Genomic DNA, 22,384 nt, shown 5'->3' on the forward strand with positions numbered 1-22,384 from the left:
CATCGCTAAAGCAGAGTAGTAACTGAGTTATCTCTTTGTTATTGTTGTTACCTGCCTTCGAGTCGATCTCGACCCATGGCGACCCAGCGCATGAGAAGACCCCAAGACCACTGCTCTGCTCAGCTCCTGCAATGCATACCTGTGTCCAACCATCCTCTCTTTCTGCTTCCTTCCACCTTTCCCAGCATTATTGTCTTTTCTAGTGATCTGTGTCTTCTCATGATGTGTCCAAAGTACGACAGCTTCAGTTTTGTCATTTTGACTTCCAAGGAGAGTTTAGGCTTGGTCTGTTCTAGAATCCACTTGTTTGTCTTTTGGGCCATCCATTTGTATCCTCAGCACTCTTCTCCAGCACCACATCTCCAATGAGTTTGTTTTCTTCCTATGCGCTTTCTTCACTTACCAGCTGCTATGTCCGTACATGGGGAATACAACGGCTTGGATGACCCTCAGTTTAGTGTTCAGAGTTATATCTTTACATTTAAGGATCTTGTTCAGTTCCTTCATGGCTGCCCTTTCCATTCCTAACCTTCTGATTTCTTGACTGCAGTCTCCATTCCCAGCTATGTTTGATCCAAGCTGTGGGATTTTTTTTTGGGGGGGGGGGGAATTATATTTATGTATTTTAATATTTTGCATTGTTTTAAATTGTATTATTCTATACCTGTTTGCCACTTTGAGTCCCTATATTGGGGAAAAGACGAGATATAATAAAATAAAATAATAATAATAATAATAATAATAATAACTCATTAAAAATTATACTTTCAAATGACAATAATAAACTCACATCCTAAATGTATTTAGATATACACAGTGATAATTTGGTAAATTTTTAACTTTTTTTTTAAATTATTCTTTTATCATTTTATTTAAAAACATCACATTTTTACCAAATCATTGTTAGGTTTATGTATATACATTTAGGTCATGAGTATGGCCTTGTAATTTGAAGGCATAATTGTAATTATTTTTTTTAAATGTTAATTTGAAAAATTGAAAAAATTGAAAAAAATTGAAAAATCTGAAATTTTGATTTAAAATTTGAAATTTGAAATGTTTAAAAATGTTTTAATTTTAAAACTTTAAAATTGAAATTTTGATTTAAAAATTATTTTTTAAATTTTTAAACATTGATTTAATAATAAATTTAAATGCTAATTTAATTTAAATGTTAATTGAAAATTGAAATTTTGAAATTTGAAATATTGATCTAAAATTTTCAAATTTTGAAATTTTAATTTAAAAATTAAAAATTGAAATTTTATTAATTTAACAAAACAAACAAACCCTGAGGCCTCTCCATTCTCTTCTTTCCCCCCCCTCCAAGCTTAACCCCACTTAAAGCATTTTAAAGGGAAGCAGGGGAATGCCACAGCTGTTTCTGCCAAAGCAAAGATGTTTGGGGGAGCACCCCTCCTTAGAGTGTCACATGGTACGGTCCACACTCCCCCCCATGTCGTCATTGGGAGAGTCCACCAGCTACAGGGCCAGTGCGCAAACTTTCCCACTACGCAACCGTATTATTATCCATTGCGCAAAAGGCTGCAGCCTGGGGTCTCCCCAGCCGGGTCTCCGTTTCCTCCTGACTGCCATATATGGCTCCTCATTTGCATCCGAGGCAGAGAGTGGTTCTTTTAAGCGCGTGGGCGGAGACATGCAAATAGGCTAGGCTCCCTGATAGAGTAGGCGCTGGGCAGCAGTAGCAGCAGTAGTATCTTCTTGGCTTGGGCGATGCAGACCAAGGGCTGCGTCTCCTGGCGGCGGAACCTGTGAGTGAGCGGCTCCCCTGGAACCCCTTCTGGACTGGGCTCCCTGATAGGCTCCCTTGGAGAGAGAACATGGTCCCCGAGAGGAACGAATTCCCTTGGAGTCCAGCAGGTGAGCATAGCACAATGGGACACAGATGATCACCACTAGTCACACATTGGGAAGCCTTTCTCAAAGCGGGGTATACATGCAATAATAAGAATGGTCATTATATATATATATATATATATATATATATATATATATATATATATTTGTGTGTTGTGTGCCTTCAAGTCGTTTCGAGTTAAATGGGTATTTTCTTGGCAAGGTTTTGTCCAGAGGAGGTTTGCATTGCTATGGCTTTCCCCTGAGGCTGAGAGAGTGTGACTTCTTGCCCAAGGGCAACCATTGGTTGTCATGGCTGAGTGGGAATCGGGAAACACAATATAGTACACACAATACACACACATATATGCACACACACATATATATACAGTATATATACACACAGAGAGACATATACAAACATACACGTAAACACACATATATACACTGAACACATACACACACATATATATACACACACAGACAGATACAAACACACACAGACTATATATATATATATATATATATATATATATATATATAGAAACACATATAATAATAATAATATAATAATATTTATTTGTATACCGCCCTCTGGCAAACCACTTGTACATACACACATATATACATAAAACATATACATATAGACACACACATACACACAGATATACATACATACAAGCACACATATACATATACACACAGAGACACATACATACAAACACACACATATACACAGAGACATACATATACACACAGAGACACACACATATATACATACAAACACACACACACATACACTCAGAGACGTATATATACAAACACACACAACACATATACACACACATATATACAAAGATATATAGTGTTTGTGAGTCACAGCCTCTGTCCATCCCTCTTGCTGAACGAGGTGCGCCTTTTCCAGCCTTTCCTAGTGGCTGCATTCACAGGAGACGTAGTATACTGTGTGTGTGTGTGTATAGTGTTTCTGTTTGCGTATGTTGCCGCATGGGCTGGTTGTTGTTTAGTTGGCACACTGGCAATCATTTCTGCCTGCTTTGAGCTAAACATTTTGGGTGCCTGGCTGCTTTTGAAAAAGGCGCACTATTTTGGAAGAAATCTATGCTGGAAGAAAAGCACAACAAAACAGAGTGATGACATAAAGTTAAGCAGGGAAACTAGTTTGCATCCACACTGCAGAAACAATCTGGTTTGACACAACTTTAACTGCCATGGCCCAAGGATATGGAATTGTGAATTGTAGTTTGTTGTGGCATATATCATACATATATTTATTCCAAAAAGCAAACCTTGATTTTGCCATTTTATGTAAGCCAATGTTGTGTCCCTTCAGGTCATTTCCAACTTATGGCGACCCTATCATGGGGTTTTCTTGGCAAGTTTCTTCAGAGGGGCTTTGCCATGGCCTTCCTCTGAGGCTGAGAGAGTGTGACTTGCCCAAGGCCCAGTGAGGTTTTATGCTTGAACAGGGAACCAAACCCAGACCTCCAGAGTCATAGTTCAACATTGAAACCAGTACAAGGACCATTGTATATAATGGGACTTGAGCAACCATGTATTTTGATTGCTTTGACGCCACTTCAACTGCACTCTGGGGCCACAACAAACTACAATTCCCATAATTCCATAGCCTTGAGCCATGGCAGTTAAAAGTGGTGTCAAACTGGATTATTTCTGCAATATGGATGCAGCCTCTGACTGGTATAGGAGTCCCAGTTGTCTATGCCAGTGTAGTCACCTTGGGTGTAACTACCTGATAGGTAGGTAGGGATCAGAGTACTGTGTCCAACCCTGAGCTGGTGAAAGGGCACAACACCTAGTAAGTAAGCAAGCGGCACAGTTAACTGGGTGTGCAAAAAAGGCATTGGCACAGCCTTCCAGAGGCGTGTGACTCTCTTCTGCCCTCTGCGGAGAGGAAAGCGTAGGAGTGGAAATGAGTTCAGAACTGGCATTCACTGCTCCGCTTCCCGCCCACCAGGAATGAGAGATCCCAGGGTACTGAGAACACACATGTTGCTCATGGCAGCGAAATACAACAGAATCCAAAATCCACAAATGAGACCTTGATCAGTCGACCAAAAGGCATCATGCAAGCTTTGGAAGCTTTACTGGCTTCTTTGGCGTGTTAACAACCATGCAGTAGAAGGACAGCGACAACGGTCCAGAACACACTTCAGGAATAATCCAGTTTGAGACCACTTTAACTGCCCTGGCTCAATGCTAGGGAGTTCTGGATCAGTAGTTTTGCGAGAAGTTTAGCCTTCTCTGTCAGAGAGTTCTGGTGCCACAATAAACTACAGTTCCCAGGACTCCCTTGTACTGAGCCATGGCAGTTAAGGCAGTCTCAAACTGCATTATTTCTGCAGCGTCCAACGTTAGAGTTACAGGCTTATATTTTGTCTTAGGTGTAGCTTCTGTTGCCAGTTAAGATGATCTGGAGGGATCTCAATGGAGGGAGAGGCCACACACTTTCACAAAGTTTTCGATGAGGTGGCATCTTAATACAGCGAGCCCTTGGCATCTTTGGTTCCAGGATTCCCCTGCAGCTACCAAAATCCCTGGATGCTCAAGTCCCATTATAGACAGTGGTATCTGTTATAAAAATGGCAAAATCATGGTATGCTTTTGGACATTTATATAGTTTTAAAGATAATGTCAAACTGTGGTTGCTCAGATCCATAGATAAAGAATCCGTGGATACGGAGGGCCGGCTGTATTAGTTTAATTTACAAATGGAAGAGAAGCAGGAATTTTATATAGTCCTATAAGGCAGAACCTCAGGCTGTCCCTGCAGTTTCATTTAATTTAATAGAATCTTAGGAATGGGAAGGGACCACAAGGGTCATTTAATCTAACCCCCAGCCATGCAGGAATATACTACTAAAGCATCCCTGAAGGATGCCCCTGAAAGATCTCTCCCAACCTGCCTCCCCCAAATTATCAAGTGTTATGTCTGTTTGTCTCCCACTCTTTCTCTCTTGTGTACAAACACGCAATCATACTTTCAAATGCTGTTACCTCCTTAGCTAAGGTGTGGGTGGGTATGTGCACATGCCCAAGTCATGACTTGTTGTGGCAACCTTATGAATTTCTGACTTAGAGTTTTCTCAGAGGTGTTTCCCCCCCAGCAGCTTCCTCTGAAATATAGCCTACAGCACTTGGGTACTCTTTGGCAGTCTCCCATGCAAGTATTAACCAGGGCTAATCCTGCATAACTTCCAAGATCAGATAGGATCTTTAGGTATCTCATTCAAACAACAGAGATTCCCAGACATCAAGAGACACATCTGCAAACAAGAGGCTCCCCTAAGTGAACCATCAGCCAACCATCCTGGACTAATCCCTGAGGAATCTGCCTAAAAAAAGAATGGGGTTTTAGGAAGAATGGCTAATAGAGAAGTTTCTGTGACTCAGGCTGCATCCACACTGCAGAGGTAATCCAGTCTGACACCCCCTTTAACTGCCATGGCTCAATGCTGTGGCATTTTAGGAATGGTAGTTTTGTGAAATACTTGGCCTTCTCTGTTGGAGGGCTCTGGTGCCACAGCAAACTACAAATTCCAGAATTCCATAGAATAGAAACATGGCAGTTATCGTGGTGTCAAGCTGGATTATTTCTGCAGTGTGGGTGCAGCCATAGATTGCGCAGTGGGCCAAATTTCAGCAGATAATGTTTTGACCCTTTTCTGTGCTATGAAAAGGAGAGAATCCCCAGGTAAACGCCTGTCTGTGTAGCTGTGGAAGGCAGAAGGGATGAGCCCTGAATTTTTGGTTTTTAGCTTCTGAGATACCTATGGTTCAAAACGCACTGCAGAAATAATCCAATTTGAGGCTGCTTTATCTGCCCTGGCTCAGTGCTAGGGAATTCTGGAACTGTAGCTTTGTGAGACATTTAGCCTTCTGTGTCAGAGAGCTCTGGTGCCACAATATACTACAATTCCCAGGATTCCCTAGTACTGAGCCATAGCAGTTTAAGGGTTCTCAAACTGGATTATTTCTGCAGTGTGTTTTGGATCTATGTTGCAAGCTCAGGGTAGATGAGGCATGTTCTTGACTCTTTGCTACAGAGAGCTTTGGAATTCCCTATGCTGCTGTATAGAGGTGTAAATGCAACAGGTGCAAAGGAACAGGTGGAGTCTTCATGATGGCTGCATCTTCTTTCTAGAGAAAGCCTCACCTGTTGATCTTTGCCTTGTCACCCAGCTGTTAAAGGAACCACCATTCATAAAAAGGATGACAAAAAGAACCCCTCTCCAGTCATTTAAACAAAAAGAAATGTCAACATTACACCCAGATATCCGAGTCCAGAGTCCTCCCCTCCTCCTCTCACTTTGTTTGCATGAAACCTGGGCCAAGAAGTGTTTAACCAGAAAGCCCAGGCCGTTGTGTTGAGTTTCCCCAGTTGCTAGGCTGGGGAAGCCGGTTCCGGCAGGGCGGGGAGCACCTAGTCTCCTTCTGTGAGTCACTCCAAGGATCGGAGTGGCTTTGCCCTGATGCACACTTCTGGGGCTTGGGACTAGAAAGCCTGCATGCTTTACAAGCAGTCCCCTACCTGAGTGCTTCTTGTGCTGTATGATGTGGGGGACTAGCAGTGTTTTTTCCCCAATGGGCCAAGAACTGGCACCCTTTTGTGCCCATTGACTACAACTGTTTCTTTTTCCTCCTTGAAAACATGCCACAGATTGGTACTTAGAGAGATCTTGTAGCACCTTTGAGACTACCTGAAAAAAAGAAGGTGAGCTTTCGGAGACTCCAGTCTACTTTCCTAGATGCATTTCAATCCAAATGCATCTGAGGAAGTAGACCGAAGTCTAGGAAAGCTCATGCTGCCACCTTCTTTCTTTCAGTGAGTCTCAGTGGTGTTACAAGATCTCTCCACTCTACAGACTAACACAGCTATATTTTTGAATTCTACTACAAATTGGTACTGTTCCATAGACCACAATTTCGTGTAGCACAGAGCCAGTGTGATGTAGTAGTTGAGTGTTGGCCTGTGACTCTGGAGACCTGGGTTCAATTCCCAGCTTGGCCACAAAACCCACTGGGTTTCCTTAGGTAAGCCACATGCTGTCAGCTTCAGGAGAACACAGTGATAAACTTCCTCTGTACAAATCTTGCCAAGAAAACCTCATAATGTTAAGGTTGCCATAAGCTGGGATCTTGAAGGCATATAACAACTAGCCCAGGGATGTAGTTATGGGAGGGAAGACTCTCCCCCCCCCCATGATGATATTTTCCTTTACACACACACACACACAACATTTTTTTCTTGGAATTCTGAGAACTGTAGATTTGTGAGACATTTAACTACCTCTGTCAGTGAGCTCTGGTGCTACAATAAACCACAATTCCCAGGATTCCCTAGCCAGGGCAGATAAAGTGGTCTCAAACTGGATTATTTCTGCAGTCTGTTTTGGATCCATATTTATGGATTCTGCATCCATGGATTCAGCTATCCATGGCTTTATTTTTTTAAAAGTTCCAAAAAATAAACCTTTGCTTTGCAATTTTATATAAGCGACACCATTTTACTACCCCCTGTATATAATGGGACTTGAGCATCCACTGATTTTGGTATCCATGAGGGTCCTGGAACCAAGCTCCAGTGGATACGAAGGGCCCGCTGTATTTTTTCCTTCTGTCTTTTTTATACTCCCTTGGAAGGAGCCATGGTGTTGTGGTTGCTAACATGCTTGAACCAAGCAGTGGCAATTTCTCATCCACTATAGGGAGGTTTGTAAAGTAGCTGCTCTGAATCTGGTACCCTTTGCACAGTTTCTTGAACTGCAGTTCCCCTGGGATGCTTAGACCTTCTGATGGAACAGCCATAGTCCGGGAATGACTATGCCTGGACCATGGTTGGAAGTGGCAGCTTTGACAGCCCTGAGGTGCTGTAGTGGAAATCCAGCCAATTTCTAATGTTGTTCATGTGACTGTTCCTCTTGTTCTAGGCAAAGACAAAGAATCCTTTGAAGCTCTGTACAAGCGAGGGAACTTACTGGGCAAAGGCGGCTTTGGGACAGTCTATGCTGGGCACAGAATCGCTGATGGACTGCAGGTGATATGACAACAAATACTAAGTTCGCCATTGTGTGGAGCAGGGGAAGCGAAAAGCCAAGAGAGTGCAGCCTTCCTGTAGCCATATTGCAATCTGGAAAAGCCCACCCCCTTTCCAGATTGCAGTTCCCTCCAGTGTGTAGCCACTGAGAATTCTGGTAGTAGTCAAAAATTATATAACTTTTCAAAACTGGTTGTAATACATCTGTGGTAGTGGTGATGGATGTCTCTAGGAGAGATTAGCAGAATTACCTTATTGTATTGGAGAACTTGGGAGAAGGCCTCTTGGCTGAGCTTCTGTGACTAAGTGATACCACAAAATACTATTATTAAAAACTCTGTGTGTGTGTGCGTGTGCGTGTTTGGAGAGAAAGAGAGAGTGGTAGAAGGAGAGAACACCAGTGGATTTGTGTGTGGAAGGCCTAGAGTCTCAAATAGCTAGAAGAAGGAATATTGGCAGCTGCTGCTTATACAGAAGGGGTCACAAACGCTTCATCCACACTGCAGAAATAATCCAGTTTGACGCCACTTTAATTGCTACGGCTCAATGCTACCGAATTTTTGGAACTGTAGTTTGTTATGGCCTCGGTGATAGAGAAGGCTAAATGTCTCCCAAAACTAGTTTCCAGAATTTCATATCACTGAGCTATGCTAATTAATGTGGTGTAAAACTGGATTATTTCTGCAGTGTGAATGCAGCGACTGAACCTGCTTAAATTTCAAATTCTGGAGATGTGTTACCAGTCCTCCACACTACTTTCTGGCAAATGCATGCATTTTGTGTTTAATGTATCCCCATGAAACATTTTCCAAGCATCAGAGAATCTGTCTCTGACCCTCCTGATGTTTTGTTGATAGGTAAAGAGAGATGCAAGTCGTTTGACTGAGACTCTTACATGTATTTTTTCCCTCCACAGGTTGCAATCAAACATGTTGCCAAGGACAAGGTTACAGAGTGGGCAAAGCTGGTGAGTCTTTCAAGAGCATCTCCCCCTATGTGCTCAGTTTTCCCCCTGTGAGTCTGGATGGGGTACTACTAGCCCTCTAGATCTTGTTAACTTCCATCAGCCCCAGTAGTCAGCATGCCCAGGTATGATAAGCATTTTAGTCCAAACCAGTAGCATCACTAGGGAGTATGGGGTGGGGTTACCCAGCAAGTGACACTCTAAGGGGAGGGTGACACCACTGCTCCCTAAACATCTACCCTTGGGCAAAAATAGATTTTTTAAAAAAGATATTCTCTTTAGATTTTATTATAAAGATCACATCTTACCAAATTTTCACTTTAACTACATGAAACAATGTACATGCAAATACATTTAGGCTGTGTGCATGATATTGTAATTTAAAGGTATAATTTCTATTTTGCTAGTTGTCATATCTCATAACAAAATCATTACACTCATCAGTATATGGAAATTACAATTTATGAGTAACATAAAACAAAAACATTACTAAGGGTTCTGTATAATGTGGTATGGGAGGAGGTCAATAGTGGAGAGGTGACACCAAGAGTTACTGCAGCGGGGGATGCCAATCTAGTGATGCCACTAGTCCAGACCCATTTGAAGAGCCACATGTTGCCCATCCCTACCCTAATTAATAATGAGAAGGAATGTGTGAATTTCCTGTGGGAATGAGAAGAGTAGACTTGGGATTGAAGGCAAAGGAAACATGTTGAGAAATTGCGGCTCCTTCTCTTCCCTTTGCCAGATGTATTCATTGATAAAGGGGCAAATGAACACTCATAGTGGCTCAGCATTTCTCTAGGAATGCTACTGGTAAAGAACAAATGGGTTGTCCCTGTAAGACAAGGGACTTGTATTGCTTCATCTGGAGGGGCACAAGTTCCCTTGTCCACAGGTTCTCTCACCCCAGATCATTGCTTATGGTCACTGGGACATCTGGGAGTTGGAATCCAGCTACATCTAGGGGGCCACCAATTTCATCTCCACTCTTGTTTTGGAGGAAGTCATGAAGTTTATTAACTAATTTAAGCTTCTAAATCAGGGTGGGTATCTTGTGGCCCTCCAAAAGTTGTTCGACTGCAACCTTCATCGACCATAGCTGGGTCAGTCATTGGTGAGAGATAATGGGAACTATAGTCCATCATTTCTCATCCGTGTTCCAGAACAAAGTGAATGACCATGACCCTTCAGCTACATCTTCCATAGCCCCTTGCCATTGGCTATACCAGCTGTCCCTGATGGGTGTTGTAGTTAGAAGAATACATTCTCCCCATCAATTCTGGAAGGACCACTGAATGGAATAGGCTTTGAGGGCTTTTGTTCCTTATTCTCTGTGCTGATTTTCTCTCTGTCTTCTTTTTTGCAGCCTAATGGGACAGTGGCACCTCTGGAGGTGGCGTTGATGAAGCTTGTGTGCTCAGGAGCCGGACACCGTAGTGTGATTCGGCTCTTGGACTGGTATGAAGCTCCTGAAGGCTTCTTCTTGGTTCTAGAGAGGCCTGACCATTGCCAGGACCTCTTTGACTATGTGACTGAACAGGGGCCCCTCCCTGAGAAGCTTTCCCGACAGTTTTTCCGCCAGGTGGTAGAAGCGGTCTGCCACTGCCATGCACAAGGGGTGGTCCATCGGGACATCAAGGATGAGAACATCCTAGTGGATTTGCGCACAGGCAACATCAAGCTGATTGACTTCGGTTCTGGCGCCTTCTTGAGGGATTCTGTCTACACAGACTTTGATGGTAGGTTTCAAGGCCTTGCTGTGTCTGTTGCTGCTTTTTTGCTATGTGTAATTGATGTTTTAAAATATAAATTTTATTTATTAAAATTGAAAGTCAATTATAGAACCATTTCTTCCAGTGACCGTAAGCAGCAAAAAACCACTGATAGAGCTCTCTATCTAAAGCTGGATAGATACAACCTAATTACACAGAAAGATCAATATCTTTTTTGTGATTGCTTCCCGGTTTCTTATTCATATTCTTATCACTGTTAACTTATTTTCCTAAATGGATAAAAAAAGTGGAAAAACTTGACTTTCCCAGAAGTTTATTTCTAAAGTGAAATCTAATCCATTAATGCCCTATGCTTAATGTAATTCCATTCATTTAAAGATGACACTTCTTGCTTTTTCCAGATTTTTGTGATCAGTATTCAGGCTGAGGTTAATGTATCTGCAGCTATGCTTAAGTGCTCCTAATCACTTTAGGTTGCCTAATAATAGAACAATTGCATATGAAAAGGGATAATTTCTATCCTCTTTTTTGATGTTCTGAATCCATTTTTAATATACTGGTTTATAACCTATGGATTAGTCCCAGCCAGAGTAGACCTTTGACTCATTGCTGAAGGGTGAGTAAAAGCATACATAAATCCTATTGATTCAATGGGTCTATTCTAGCTAGGAGCAACCAGGATTCAGGCCTGTTTCTAAATGTCCTGGTTCTAATTTGGATGCTGCTTTTGGAATTTTATTTTTTAGAAAATTCACTTAAGCTGCATACCCTCCCACTATTTGCACAGTCTGTCCTGATTAATCCTCTGTCATTCCACATTTTCATCTGCTTTTAAAACTTCCCAGTTTCTCTTTCCTCCTCCCACTTTCCCCTTCAATTGCTGCAATCAGAATTCCAAGGGCAGAAGTAGTCATCTGTGAATGTTGGAAGATATGAAGTTGTATATGCAAAACATTCCTTCTAGTAAGATGTTACGGGATGGCAAAAGTTTACCATTTGTTCTTGCTTGGCTTTCTCTCAGGAACACGTGTCTACAGTCCTCCAGAATGGGTGGAATCCCAGCAGTACCATGCTCTCCCAGCAACAGTCTGGTCACTGGGCATCCTGCTGTATGACATGGTGTGTGGTGATATCCCCTTTGAACAGGATGAGGAGATTGTGGCTGCCAGCGTGGAGTTTCGCACGCCAGTCTCTGCTGGTGAGTGTCTGGCTATGGCTTTCTGCTGTTTTTCTTTTATTCCTGCATAATCAGCATGGATCAGTACATAGTTTTAAAGGTTTTTGCAGTCCAACATTTGGAGGGCCACAAGATGCCACCCTGATAGGGCTGGCCCTACCATTAGCTAGAGTGAAGCAGCTGCCTCATGCAACAGATGTTTGAGTGTCAGATGAAGGAAGCTGGTTGCTTGTGATTATTATCTTACAGCAAAGGGATCTTGTAGCACCCTTGAGACTAACTGAAAGACTTGAGCTTTCATACACTTGAGTCTGCTTCCTCAGATGTATGTTACATGCATCTGATAAAGTAGACTCAAGTTTACGAAAGGTCATGCTATCTACTTCTTCATTTCAGTTAATCTCTCAAGTGCTACAGGATCCCTTTGCATACTGATGTCTTTGAATTCTGTTGACTTATAGTTACTAACAGGAATAGGTAGAGGTCCTTGTAGGATTTTCTTCCATGGGTGATAAAACAATTTGGCATGCCTCGGATACAATACAGCTTTACTTGTGGCGAAGATTAGGAAGGAAGGACACTTTAAGCTTTGGCCAGGCCTGAAGTGGGGAAATCAAATTTAAATTGGCAGCATGTGCTTTTGTAGACTTAAATTTACTTTCTCATATACATTTAGAGTTGGGATGCTTTGGTCATTCTCATGAGTATTAACACCCATTTGTTACCTCTGTAGGAAATAGTCATACACAGACCTGGTGTGCAGGGTACTCAGTTTCTTTCCTCCCCTTAATTTTGAGATTGTTCAAACCTCTTTCTACAGGCTTAATAAACAAACACAAAAGGAAAATGTAGTTTCTCAAGATGACACATTCCTCTTGCAGTACAAACAGCTGCAATGCTGAATTCTGGTTCCAGTGGAGAAAGATCTAGTAGGGGTAGATTTGGAAAGCAAGGATCCCTTCTAATTTGGTTGTGACTCTTCTTTCCTAGGATGCCAAGATCTTATTCGGTGGTGCTTGGCTCTGGAGCCTTCTGCAAGGCCAACTTTGGAAGAGATACTCGTGCACTCATGGCTAAAGCTTGACCCCATTCTTCAGACTGAAGAACTGAAGACTCCTACATCCCTCAGGACCACAATTTGCAACAGAAACAATGGAGAGACTTAATTCTTGTTGGCTTGCATCCTCTCCCTCTGAGATGGGTTGGTGCTAATGGTACTGTCGCTAACTGGACTTCAGGCAGCTCAACTTGGTCACTGGCTGAGAAAAAAGTTAACCTGGTTCTACAGGTTTTTAAAAACAAACTTAATCAATTGATGAAGGAATTAGAGCTGTGGAAAGGAACTGTAGAATCCCAGCTCAGAAATCTTCCTCTCAACTGCCCAAATGATGTTTGAATTCTGGCCTGCCCAGAGAGCAGACATCTCCATAAATGTAAATACTTGTGTATTGTTTGCCAAGATTCCCCCAACATGTGGGGGAAAAGGACTTAGGGTATGGTTTTCTACTGCCATCCTAACAATTATTTTCAAGCTTTCTGGGACTTTACCAGTAGGCAGATTCATGTGTGTATGTTTCGGGTGCGTGTGTCCTTTTATTTTTTTAAAAGTGTCTGTGCAGACAAGTTCTGCCCAGTGGCAAAATCTATTTAATTAAAAAAAAAACACTTTGTGAAACTAAGTCTGAATTCTTAAATCTCTGAAGCTGAAGAACTGTTTTCGTTGACATGGTACCTCAGTACTTTGACACAAAGACTGGAAGTTGGTCTCTTGTATAAAATTGTTAAGAATGTACAGTACATTAAATTTCTCCCTCTATTCTGTTCAGTATACCATCACACACAGTGTTCAGAGGCTTGGATGTGCTGCCCTAACGCCATCAAAACTGGCCTAACACATTTTGGTACCTCTGGTAGAAAATCCCATTCTGTTGATAATTTGTCACTTGAGGAGCTGCCTCTGAGTATTATGCATCAAAGATAACCAGAGTTACTGGGACCAGGGGTAGACACACAGTGTTTGGCATTTGTAAGCTTGCTGAATGCATCATGGTGCCTGAAACCAGATTCTGTATAGAGTTGTTAGTCCAGGTTCTGAAGTTTCTGGACCAAACCCTAGCCCCTGGCAACATCAGTATTATTACATGTTATCCATTAACTGCTAACTATTGCTCATAGGTTGTGATTGAAACACACACAGAGAGAACATTTTTTTAATTTAGAAATAAAATAGAAATCTTAGCTAAAGGGGCAGTTCCTAGATCAAAGTGAACTGGATCATTTATTCTCAGTTGTTTAGGGAGACATGATATGGAACATTTAATCTAGCCTACTTGCTCCTAGCCAGAAGATGGATGCAGAGCAGAGGGTGAGCCCTGGCACCCACAGTGACTGGGAGGGAAAGACAAAGTAAATACATAGATCCTTTGGAGAATCTTTGCAAGCTGAAGCAACCAATCAAGCCTTGCAAACTAGCAAGCTGTTGAAATGGAGAGGTAAACACACACCCCTCCTCTTGCCCAGAGCTAAGCCTCTCCCAAACAAGAATATGTACCTTCATCTGTCACCTGGAGATGACCTGTGAAAATGGGAACAAAGGGCCAGGATCTGAGATCTGACAACCCTAGTTAAAATACAAAGATGATCAGACCAGTCTTCTCAAATGAAGTTTTTATGTGATTAACACTTGCATCACAAGCAAATGCCTACTTTCCAACTGGTTTTCACCTTCCATCCATGCTGTTCCAAGATACCTCACTGCTTGAAGCAAAGCAACAAACCACAAGCGAGAAAAATCAGAAGATTTCCCAAGCAATTCTCCCCTTGTAGTAAGAAGGTAACAAAATAATAGTAATAATAAAATAAATAGCTACCAATTTGCTACCCATTCATACAACTGCCTGGCTCCTACTGAAGTGGGTGGTTTTGTTGCTGCCATCAAGGGAACTTCAATGTCTGGCGACTCCATGAATGAGAGATGTCCAAGCCACCCTGCCATCAACATCTCTGCTCAGGTCTTGCAGAATCAGGGCAGCCTTGGCTTCCTTGTTTTGAGTCTTGTGTGCCTCCAAGTCATTTCTTGGAGTGACCTAAAGACGAACATATTACAGTATGGGGTTTTCTTATCTAGGTTTGTTCAGAGAAGGTTTGCCATTGTGTTCCTCTGTGGCTGAGAGAAAGTGTGACTTGCCCAGTGGGTTTCCATGGTTGAGTGGGGATTCGAACTCAAGTCGTAGTCCAGTACTCAAATCACTACACCATGCTGGTCTACCCATCTGGAATGTGGTCTTCCTCTTTTCCTACTGCATTCTGCCTTACCGATCATAATTGTCTTTTCTAGCAAGTCAGCGCTTCTCACGATCCGTAGGGAGAGGCGAGATATAAATAAATTATTATTATTATTATTATTATTATATAGTCAAAGTTCAAAAGTCTCAGTTTAGTTATCATTATTGTGGCTTCTAGGGAGTTCAGGTTTGATTGGCTCTGGTGCCCATTCATGGTCTTTTTAGCAGTCCATGGTACTCACAGAACTCCAGCATTTTACAAAATGAGATAATTTTCTTTCTATCAGCTTTTTTCACTAGCTTTCAGAAACATACATAGAAACGGAAAATACAATGGCACATGGACAATCCTAACTCTAGTATTCAATGATGTATCTTTACACTTTAGGATCTTGTCTAGTTCTGTCATAGCTGCCCAAGCCTCCTGCTTTCTTGACTGCAGTCTCCATTCTGATTAATGACTGATTAATAACTTTAAAGTTATGTAAATAATCAGTGGTCATTATTTTTGTTTTGTTAAACAAGCATAGCACAGCAGTTTGACAGTTGGTCTTTGATTCTGGGGGCCAGGGTTCGAATCCCAGCTCATCCATGGTGACTTTGGGCGAGTCACACTCTCTCAACCTCAGGTAATGGCAATGGCAAACCCCCTCTGAAGAAAATTACTAAGAAAACCCCATGATAGGTTTGCCTTTGGGTTGCCATAAGTTGGAAATGACTTGAAGGCACACAACAACTACAATGTTCAGCTGTGCGCCTGCCTTTGCACTTTCTACCTTGTGGTGGTGGATCATCCCCTAATAATGTATTTTAAGGCTTTTCTTTCCCACTTTGAATAGCTGGAGACAGCCATGCTTTTCCAGTCTGGTGTGTGTCTCTATGTAGTTATTATTAACTGTTTCATTCCTTGCTGCTTTAAAAAGAAAAGGCAAATCTTGCATCTCAGGAACTGCTGGGTTTTTCTGTTCCTTGACAAAAATGGCTGCCAAGCAAGTGGGGTGGAGGCTTGCGGCTGTTGCTATAAGTAAGTAGTCTGAAAAAGAAAGGACAGTATTAATTTCTCAGGGGGAAATAGCTTTATAAAAAGACAGGGTAGTGGTGTTGAAGGGGAAACATAGCAATTGCAAGGAGAAACTTGTAAGAAGTGGAAAGGAGAAGCCCTACACACACAAATATATAATTATTACATTGCTCTTGCTAACCACACCATGATAGTCGTATATAGCTGGCCCTCTGTATTTACCGTTTTTATAATCCATGGATTCAACCATCCATGGCTTGAAAAATATTTAAACAAAATATAAATTCCAAAAAGCAAACCTTGATTTTGCCATTTTATATAACAGACACCCCATTGTATCTAAAGGACTTGAGCCTCCATGGATTTTGGTATCCATGTGGGTCCTGGGACCAAGCCCCAGAAGATACCAAGGGCCTACTTACTATAATGGAAATTTAGGTGTCAAAAATCTGGTTTTATAAGAGTTTTAAAGTGCTTACATTTTAAAAAAAAGATGGGAATTGCTGTTAATTCAGGATTTACTTTATCTTCAGCTAGATCACATATGCCTATTCTTACTTGTTCAACAGTGTCACAGATAAAAACACCTTTCAACATTTTGTAGATGAAAACAGGAAATGTGTAGCCAAGAAATATCAGAGAGTGGTCAGGATGGCAAAAATTTATTAATGAGAACACACAAGCTGGACATCAAACTAAGTCAGCACCCACCCAATTGTAGTAGCACAAAAACAGAGCAAGAATTAATGCCAACCCAACTCTTTATTATATTGACAAAATTAAGAAAATATCTAGCAAACTCAAATGTATATTTCAAAAACGATGTTTTTACAGTACCATCAATCACTATTACAATTCTTTGAGAAAGTCCTTCACAAATATCATTGGTATCAAATGTGTAGAGGAGAGAATTTTTGTACTGTTTTGTTAACTTCTTCCATTCCAGTTTTCCTTATTAATAAGGTTTTTAAAAATATACATTTGAGTTTGTTAGACATTTTCTTAATTAATCAATATATTAAGAGTTGGGTTGGCATTAATTGGTGCTCTGTTCTTAAGATTTTGTATACAGAACACGCAAGAGAGGCTGCAGCGGTTTGCTTTTGCCTGAGCCTACTGGGAAGGGCACACTTTCACACCCTCTTCTCCCTTCCCTTTGCTGAGTTAAACGAGTGCAAGCTGTATTTGTACTTTGAATTAACGTTTGCACAACTGAAGTAAGCTGACGATAAAGGAGGAAAGTGGGAAGAGGAGAGAGAAACTGGGACATTGCAAAAGCAGCTGAAAACGTGGAAAGAGGGAGAATTGAGATTGTTCCTGCCAAATCAGGATGGTTGGAAGGTATGTAGAAAACACCCTTCTCTATGGTGCTGTTGGAAATGTATTCATTTATTCAATGTATAGTCTGCCTTTCTTCCTGTTGGGGAGCCAAGGTTTTATGGTCTTCAGTGCTCTAGTAAAATGAACAAACTAGATCTCGCAAGCCTTGAGTTAAAGACCTAAACTTCTGTACCATGTAAGCAGTAAACCTACTTTCTAGTCTCTATACAAATACACATGTTGCTGACTTTCCCTTCATACTGATACAAGCAGCTCCAATGCCTCCATCTGTTTATTCCTTCTGCAATTCTCTCTCAGCTTTCTCTTTGGTCATAGGGACCTGCCACTATTAACAGAAACCATTTTATATAGGCCTCAACAACACTGCTTTAACTATCATGGCTCCATACTATGGAATCCTGGGATTTGTAGGTTGTTGTGGCACCAGAGAGCTTTGACAGAGAAGGTTAAATATATCACAAAACTACAAATCCAGTTTTCCATAGCATTGAGCCATGACAGTTAAAGCACTTCAAAATGCATGATTTCTAAGCACAGACTCAGCCAAAGTCTTTTGATACCAGCCAGCACCCTTTTTCCTCCTCGTTCTCCATGTAGCTGGTTTTTGCCTTGTTTTTTAGCAGCATCAACTTTGGAAGGATGGTGAAAGAGGATTTTTGGTGTCTGGCTGCAGTAGCATGCCTTTAATAAAAATATGAAATTCAAGTATGCAAAGGGATCTTGTAGCACCTTTGAGACTAACTGTGTGAAAGAAGCTATAGCATCTCCTTTTGTAGACTTACTTCCTCAGATGTATGGAGCCAGCTGGAGCCCAGGAAGGTCTGCATTAATAGCCATAGAAATGTAAAACTTGTGGATATGGCCATGAGGTGACAAGTTCAGTTTTAACTATGGTCCTTGACTGACAAAGGTAGGAAAAAAGATGTTGTCTAAGGCCAGGATGGGTGGATGGCCACATGAATGGTGGAGGGAGTCTGGGAATGTGGTGTGTGCAGCCTAAGAACCACATTCCAAAACTCCCTCCACCATTCATATGATCATCCACCTATCCTGGCCTTAGACAACATCTTTCCTCTTGCCTTCCCTAAGGAAGAATTTCTCCTAAATATCTTTATGAGGCCTTGCATATTGAATGATAATAGATTGTTGACTGACTATTTGGGGTCTGGGGTGGGATGAGAGATAAGAAGTAGGAGGAGGGAGAATTCACTGCCAGCACCCTTGTGTAGTGGTTTGAGCATTGGACTACTACCCTGGAGACCAAGGTTTGAATCCCTGCTTGCCCATGGAAACCCATTGGGTTACCTTGGGTAGGTGACACTCTCTCAGCCTCGGCAAACCTCCTCTGAGCGAATCTTGTCAAGAAAACCCTGTGACAGGTTCACCTTAGGGTCACCATAAGTAGTAAATGACTGGAAGTCACACAGCGACAATAACAACAATATCTTAAAGTTGTACATTCTTCTCATTAACACAATGTTGAAGAAAGCGAGCAATCTTCCTTTCTAGAACCAAATGAATGCAGAGAGTCTCTCTGTAGTTACCTGGCCACTGAACTCATAGTGCCCTGAACTTCAGCCTTCCTGCATTTGTCCACAAAAAAATAGCTGGGATTGAAAGACTTAAATTGTAAGTGAGCCAAGTGCGGTAGACTATATTTCAGAGGAAGGAACTGGCAAAACCACCTCTAAGTATTCTTTGCCTAAGGCAACCCTATGAAAATGCATGAGGTTGCCCTAAGGTGACAGGTGACTTGAAAGCACATGCACATACATATCTTTGTTGTTATTGTTGTTGTGTGCTTTCATATTGTTTCTGACTCATGGCGACTAAGGCAAACCTATTCATGGGGTTTTGTTGACAAGATTATTCGGAGGGGGTTTGCCTTTACCTTCCTCTGAGGTTGAGAGTATGTGACTTGCTCAAGGTCACCTGGTGGGTTTTCATGGCCAAGCGGGGAATCAAACCCTGGTTTCCAGAGTCATAGGAGATTTTGAGACAGGGACGGGAGCAAGGCGGATTGCTCTCCCATCCTTATCCCGTCCATGACCGTGATCACACAAAAGACATTCATACATGTTGCGCTGATCCTGTCATCCTATCAGAGAAGTGGAACTGCATTAATGAGTTCTTCCATTATTACAAAATGAAGGGCAACAATGATAGGATCAGCATGATGTCGTATAAAAGTCTTTCGCGCCATCGCGGTCACTAGCACTTCACAGACAGGAAAATGTCCAGATCAGTGTGATGTTTTGTGAAAGTCTTTCCCACAATTGCGGACAAGGATGGACAAAGACATCCATTTCCCTGTCTGATAATCTCCATAGTCCAACACTCAATCCACTATGCCATGCTAGCTCTCATGCACATCTGCAGAACATGTTGACTGTTTCATGGATGTAGACATTAAGCCTGGGTGCCTTACCTTCCAATGTCCACACCTTTCTATACAGGTGTAAATCAATTAAGTATTCTAACACTTCTTTTAATCTGTGGTGAGCAGTTTACGGTCCTGCAGCTGTGGTTGAACTGCAACATCCATTGCCCACAGCCAGCATGACAACTGATGTGGGATCATGAAAGTGGCCATCCAAACACATCTGGAAGAGCATACATTACCAGACATTGCTTTAAATAAGAGGTGACCAAAGTGTTATTCCAGATGTTGAACTACAACATCCTTTAGTCCTAGCAGAGTAAGGAATGCTGGGATGTGCAGTTCAATAACATATCGAGGGCTGCACTTTGCCCATCCTTGGTTTAACCCAAAGGATTTTTTACTTCTTACTTACACAGTCGACTTACGTGGTTGAAAATAAACAATGCTAGGAAGACACACATCTTCTTTATTTGCCACATTTAAACTTGAGTGGGTGCATGTATCAAAAAGCTGATAGTTTCATGTTCCTCGTTCAGTATATTTTTGGTGACAAACCTGGATTTGGTGCTTTGTAATATTAGATAAACTAACCGTTTTTTAGGAATTGGGGGAGATTCACACTGTTGTGTTTTTTATTCTGTCAGGTCTTAAACTGCTGGCATTTAAATTGGCATTGGTTTTATAATCTGAAGTCTGAATAATACTGATTCTGAAATGTATTTTATACTTCTATTGCAAAGTACAGTACCTTAGTTTTTGTTTCTAAATGGAAAGGCAGCATAAGTTCAATCTTCAGGTTGAATACACCAGGAGAAAAGAGACACACCCCAGTCTTGCTCTGTCTGTTTGAAGTTCAGGTGTTATGTAGCTGTAACACTTAATAGGGTGCCTCACCAAACTACAAACCCCAGAATTCCAAAAGATACCATATGACAGTAGAAGTGCTATAATTCTGCAGCAGTAGATGACCCTTAGGCTGCATCAACACTGCAGAATTAATGCAGTTTGACACCGCTTTAACTGCCATGGCACAATGCTGTGGAATTCTGGGATTTTTAGTTTTGTGAGATATTTAGCTTCAGAGAGCTCTGGTGCAACAAACTGCAAATCCCAGGGTTCCATAGGTAGAGCCATGTGACAGTTAAAGTGGTGTCAAACTGCATTAATTCTGTAGTGTAGCAGCAGCCTGCTTCTCAACTGGTAGTCTATCTGATCACATAAGTCCCCTTAAACTACTTAGGTTTATGACAAATACTAGGAAATATATCTGCCTATCATCTTCTCTCACTGGTGCAAAATATACTCTACATGTGCTCAAAGGTTACACCTGAACATCAGTTATCCATGCTAATATATACTTATAGATTGTTACTAGAGCATGTACAGAGTGAGTGAGTACGGTATGTATTTATGAATGAATGAATAAATTCTGGATAAAGCATGATCCACTTTCCCCCACCTCCATTAGAGATATCTTTAGTGCTTTGATGTTTGCAATTTTATTCTTTCTTCATATCCTACTCCCATTCATATAAAACAATATATATATATTTGGCACTAAACAATTCCTTCCAGATTCTAGAACAGGAAAGGGCAGCTTTCAGATATTTCTGGACTGCAGCTCCCATCATTCCTCATCCCAGCATGTCTGCTGGAAGGAAGGCGCACTCTAATAAAATCTGGAAAGCCACGGGTTGTTCACCCCTAGAAGGCATTGAGTATTTGGCATAAGATTCATTGGATTCTTGTGAGAAGCACTTCCTTCATTCCTCTTGTCTCGCTTCTCACCTGCTCTTCAGAGAGTGCCACTCCCTGGGTGGGACACAGAACAACACTTCCAATGCCAGGCAGAATGCTCACAACACGAGAGTTTCCTGTAAATCTCTTCCTCCCAGGGTGTTGGTCCGGGAATGCCGACCAGGATCAAGAAGTGACGCACCACAGCAGCCTGGCGTCATTCTAGTGTTTACTTGCCCGCTCGAGTACACATTTCCCTGCCACACCTGTGCCACCCACCTGCGTGTCTCCTGCATGAGTGTGCAGTGTGCTTCCTTGGGCCTTTCCTGTTGCAACATCCTATCAGAGGTTGCTGTCCTAGAAATTAGTAGCAGGGCCAGGAAAATGGGTCACAGGAAGCTTTGGAGGAGGTAGGAATTAAGGGTTCGAGGAAGAGACTCTGTCACAAAGCCAAGTAAGGGAGAGGTGACTGACAACCACTGGTCTATTATTACAGGACTATAAATGCACACTAGAGAGCCAGTGTGTGTAGTGGTTTGAAGAATGGATTATGACTAGAGTTCAAATTCCTGCTTAGCCATAGAAACCCACTCTCTCAGCCTCAGAGGAAGTCAAACTCACCACCCAACAAATTTTGCCAAGAAAATCCCATGATATGTTCACATTAGGGTTGCCATAAGTCAGAAACGACTTGAAGGCACACAACAACATAGGCTTCCTCAACCTTTGATGTCCTCCAAATAGGTTTGGCTCCCACTCTCAACATTCACAACCAGTTCTTTTGGGAGATGACAGCTCCTTTTCC

General features: G+C 41.8%; 1 protein-coding gene across 1 annotated transcript; it reads left to right on the forward strand.

Moving 5' to 3' along the window:
- Positions 1 to 1,725: 1,725 nt before the first annotated feature.
- On the forward strand, positions 1,726 to 13,492 carry PIM2 (Pim-2 proto-oncogene, serine/threonine kinase). The gene is made up of 6 exons (XM_042455226.1): positions 1,726 to 1,881; positions 7,830 to 7,936; positions 8,853 to 8,903; positions 10,270 to 10,642; positions 11,658 to 11,834; positions 12,804 to 13,492. Exons 1-6 carry the CDS (start codon positions 1,842 to 1,844, stop codon positions 12,977 to 12,979), a joined length of 924 nt encoding a protein of 307 aa, XP_042311160.1. The 5' UTR covers positions 1,726 to 1,841; the 3' UTR covers positions 12,980 to 13,492.
- The last annotated feature ends 8,892 nt before the right edge of the window (positions 13,493 to 22,384 follow it).

This window comes from Sceloporus undulatus, chromosome 2, assembly GCF_019175285.1.
Source record: "Sceloporus undulatus isolate JIND9_A2432 ecotype Alabama chromosome 2, SceUnd_v1.1, whole genome shotgun sequence".
In the NCBI taxonomy this organism is placed as follows: domain Eukaryota; kingdom Metazoa; phylum Chordata; class Lepidosauria; order Squamata; family Phrynosomatidae; genus Sceloporus; species Sceloporus undulatus.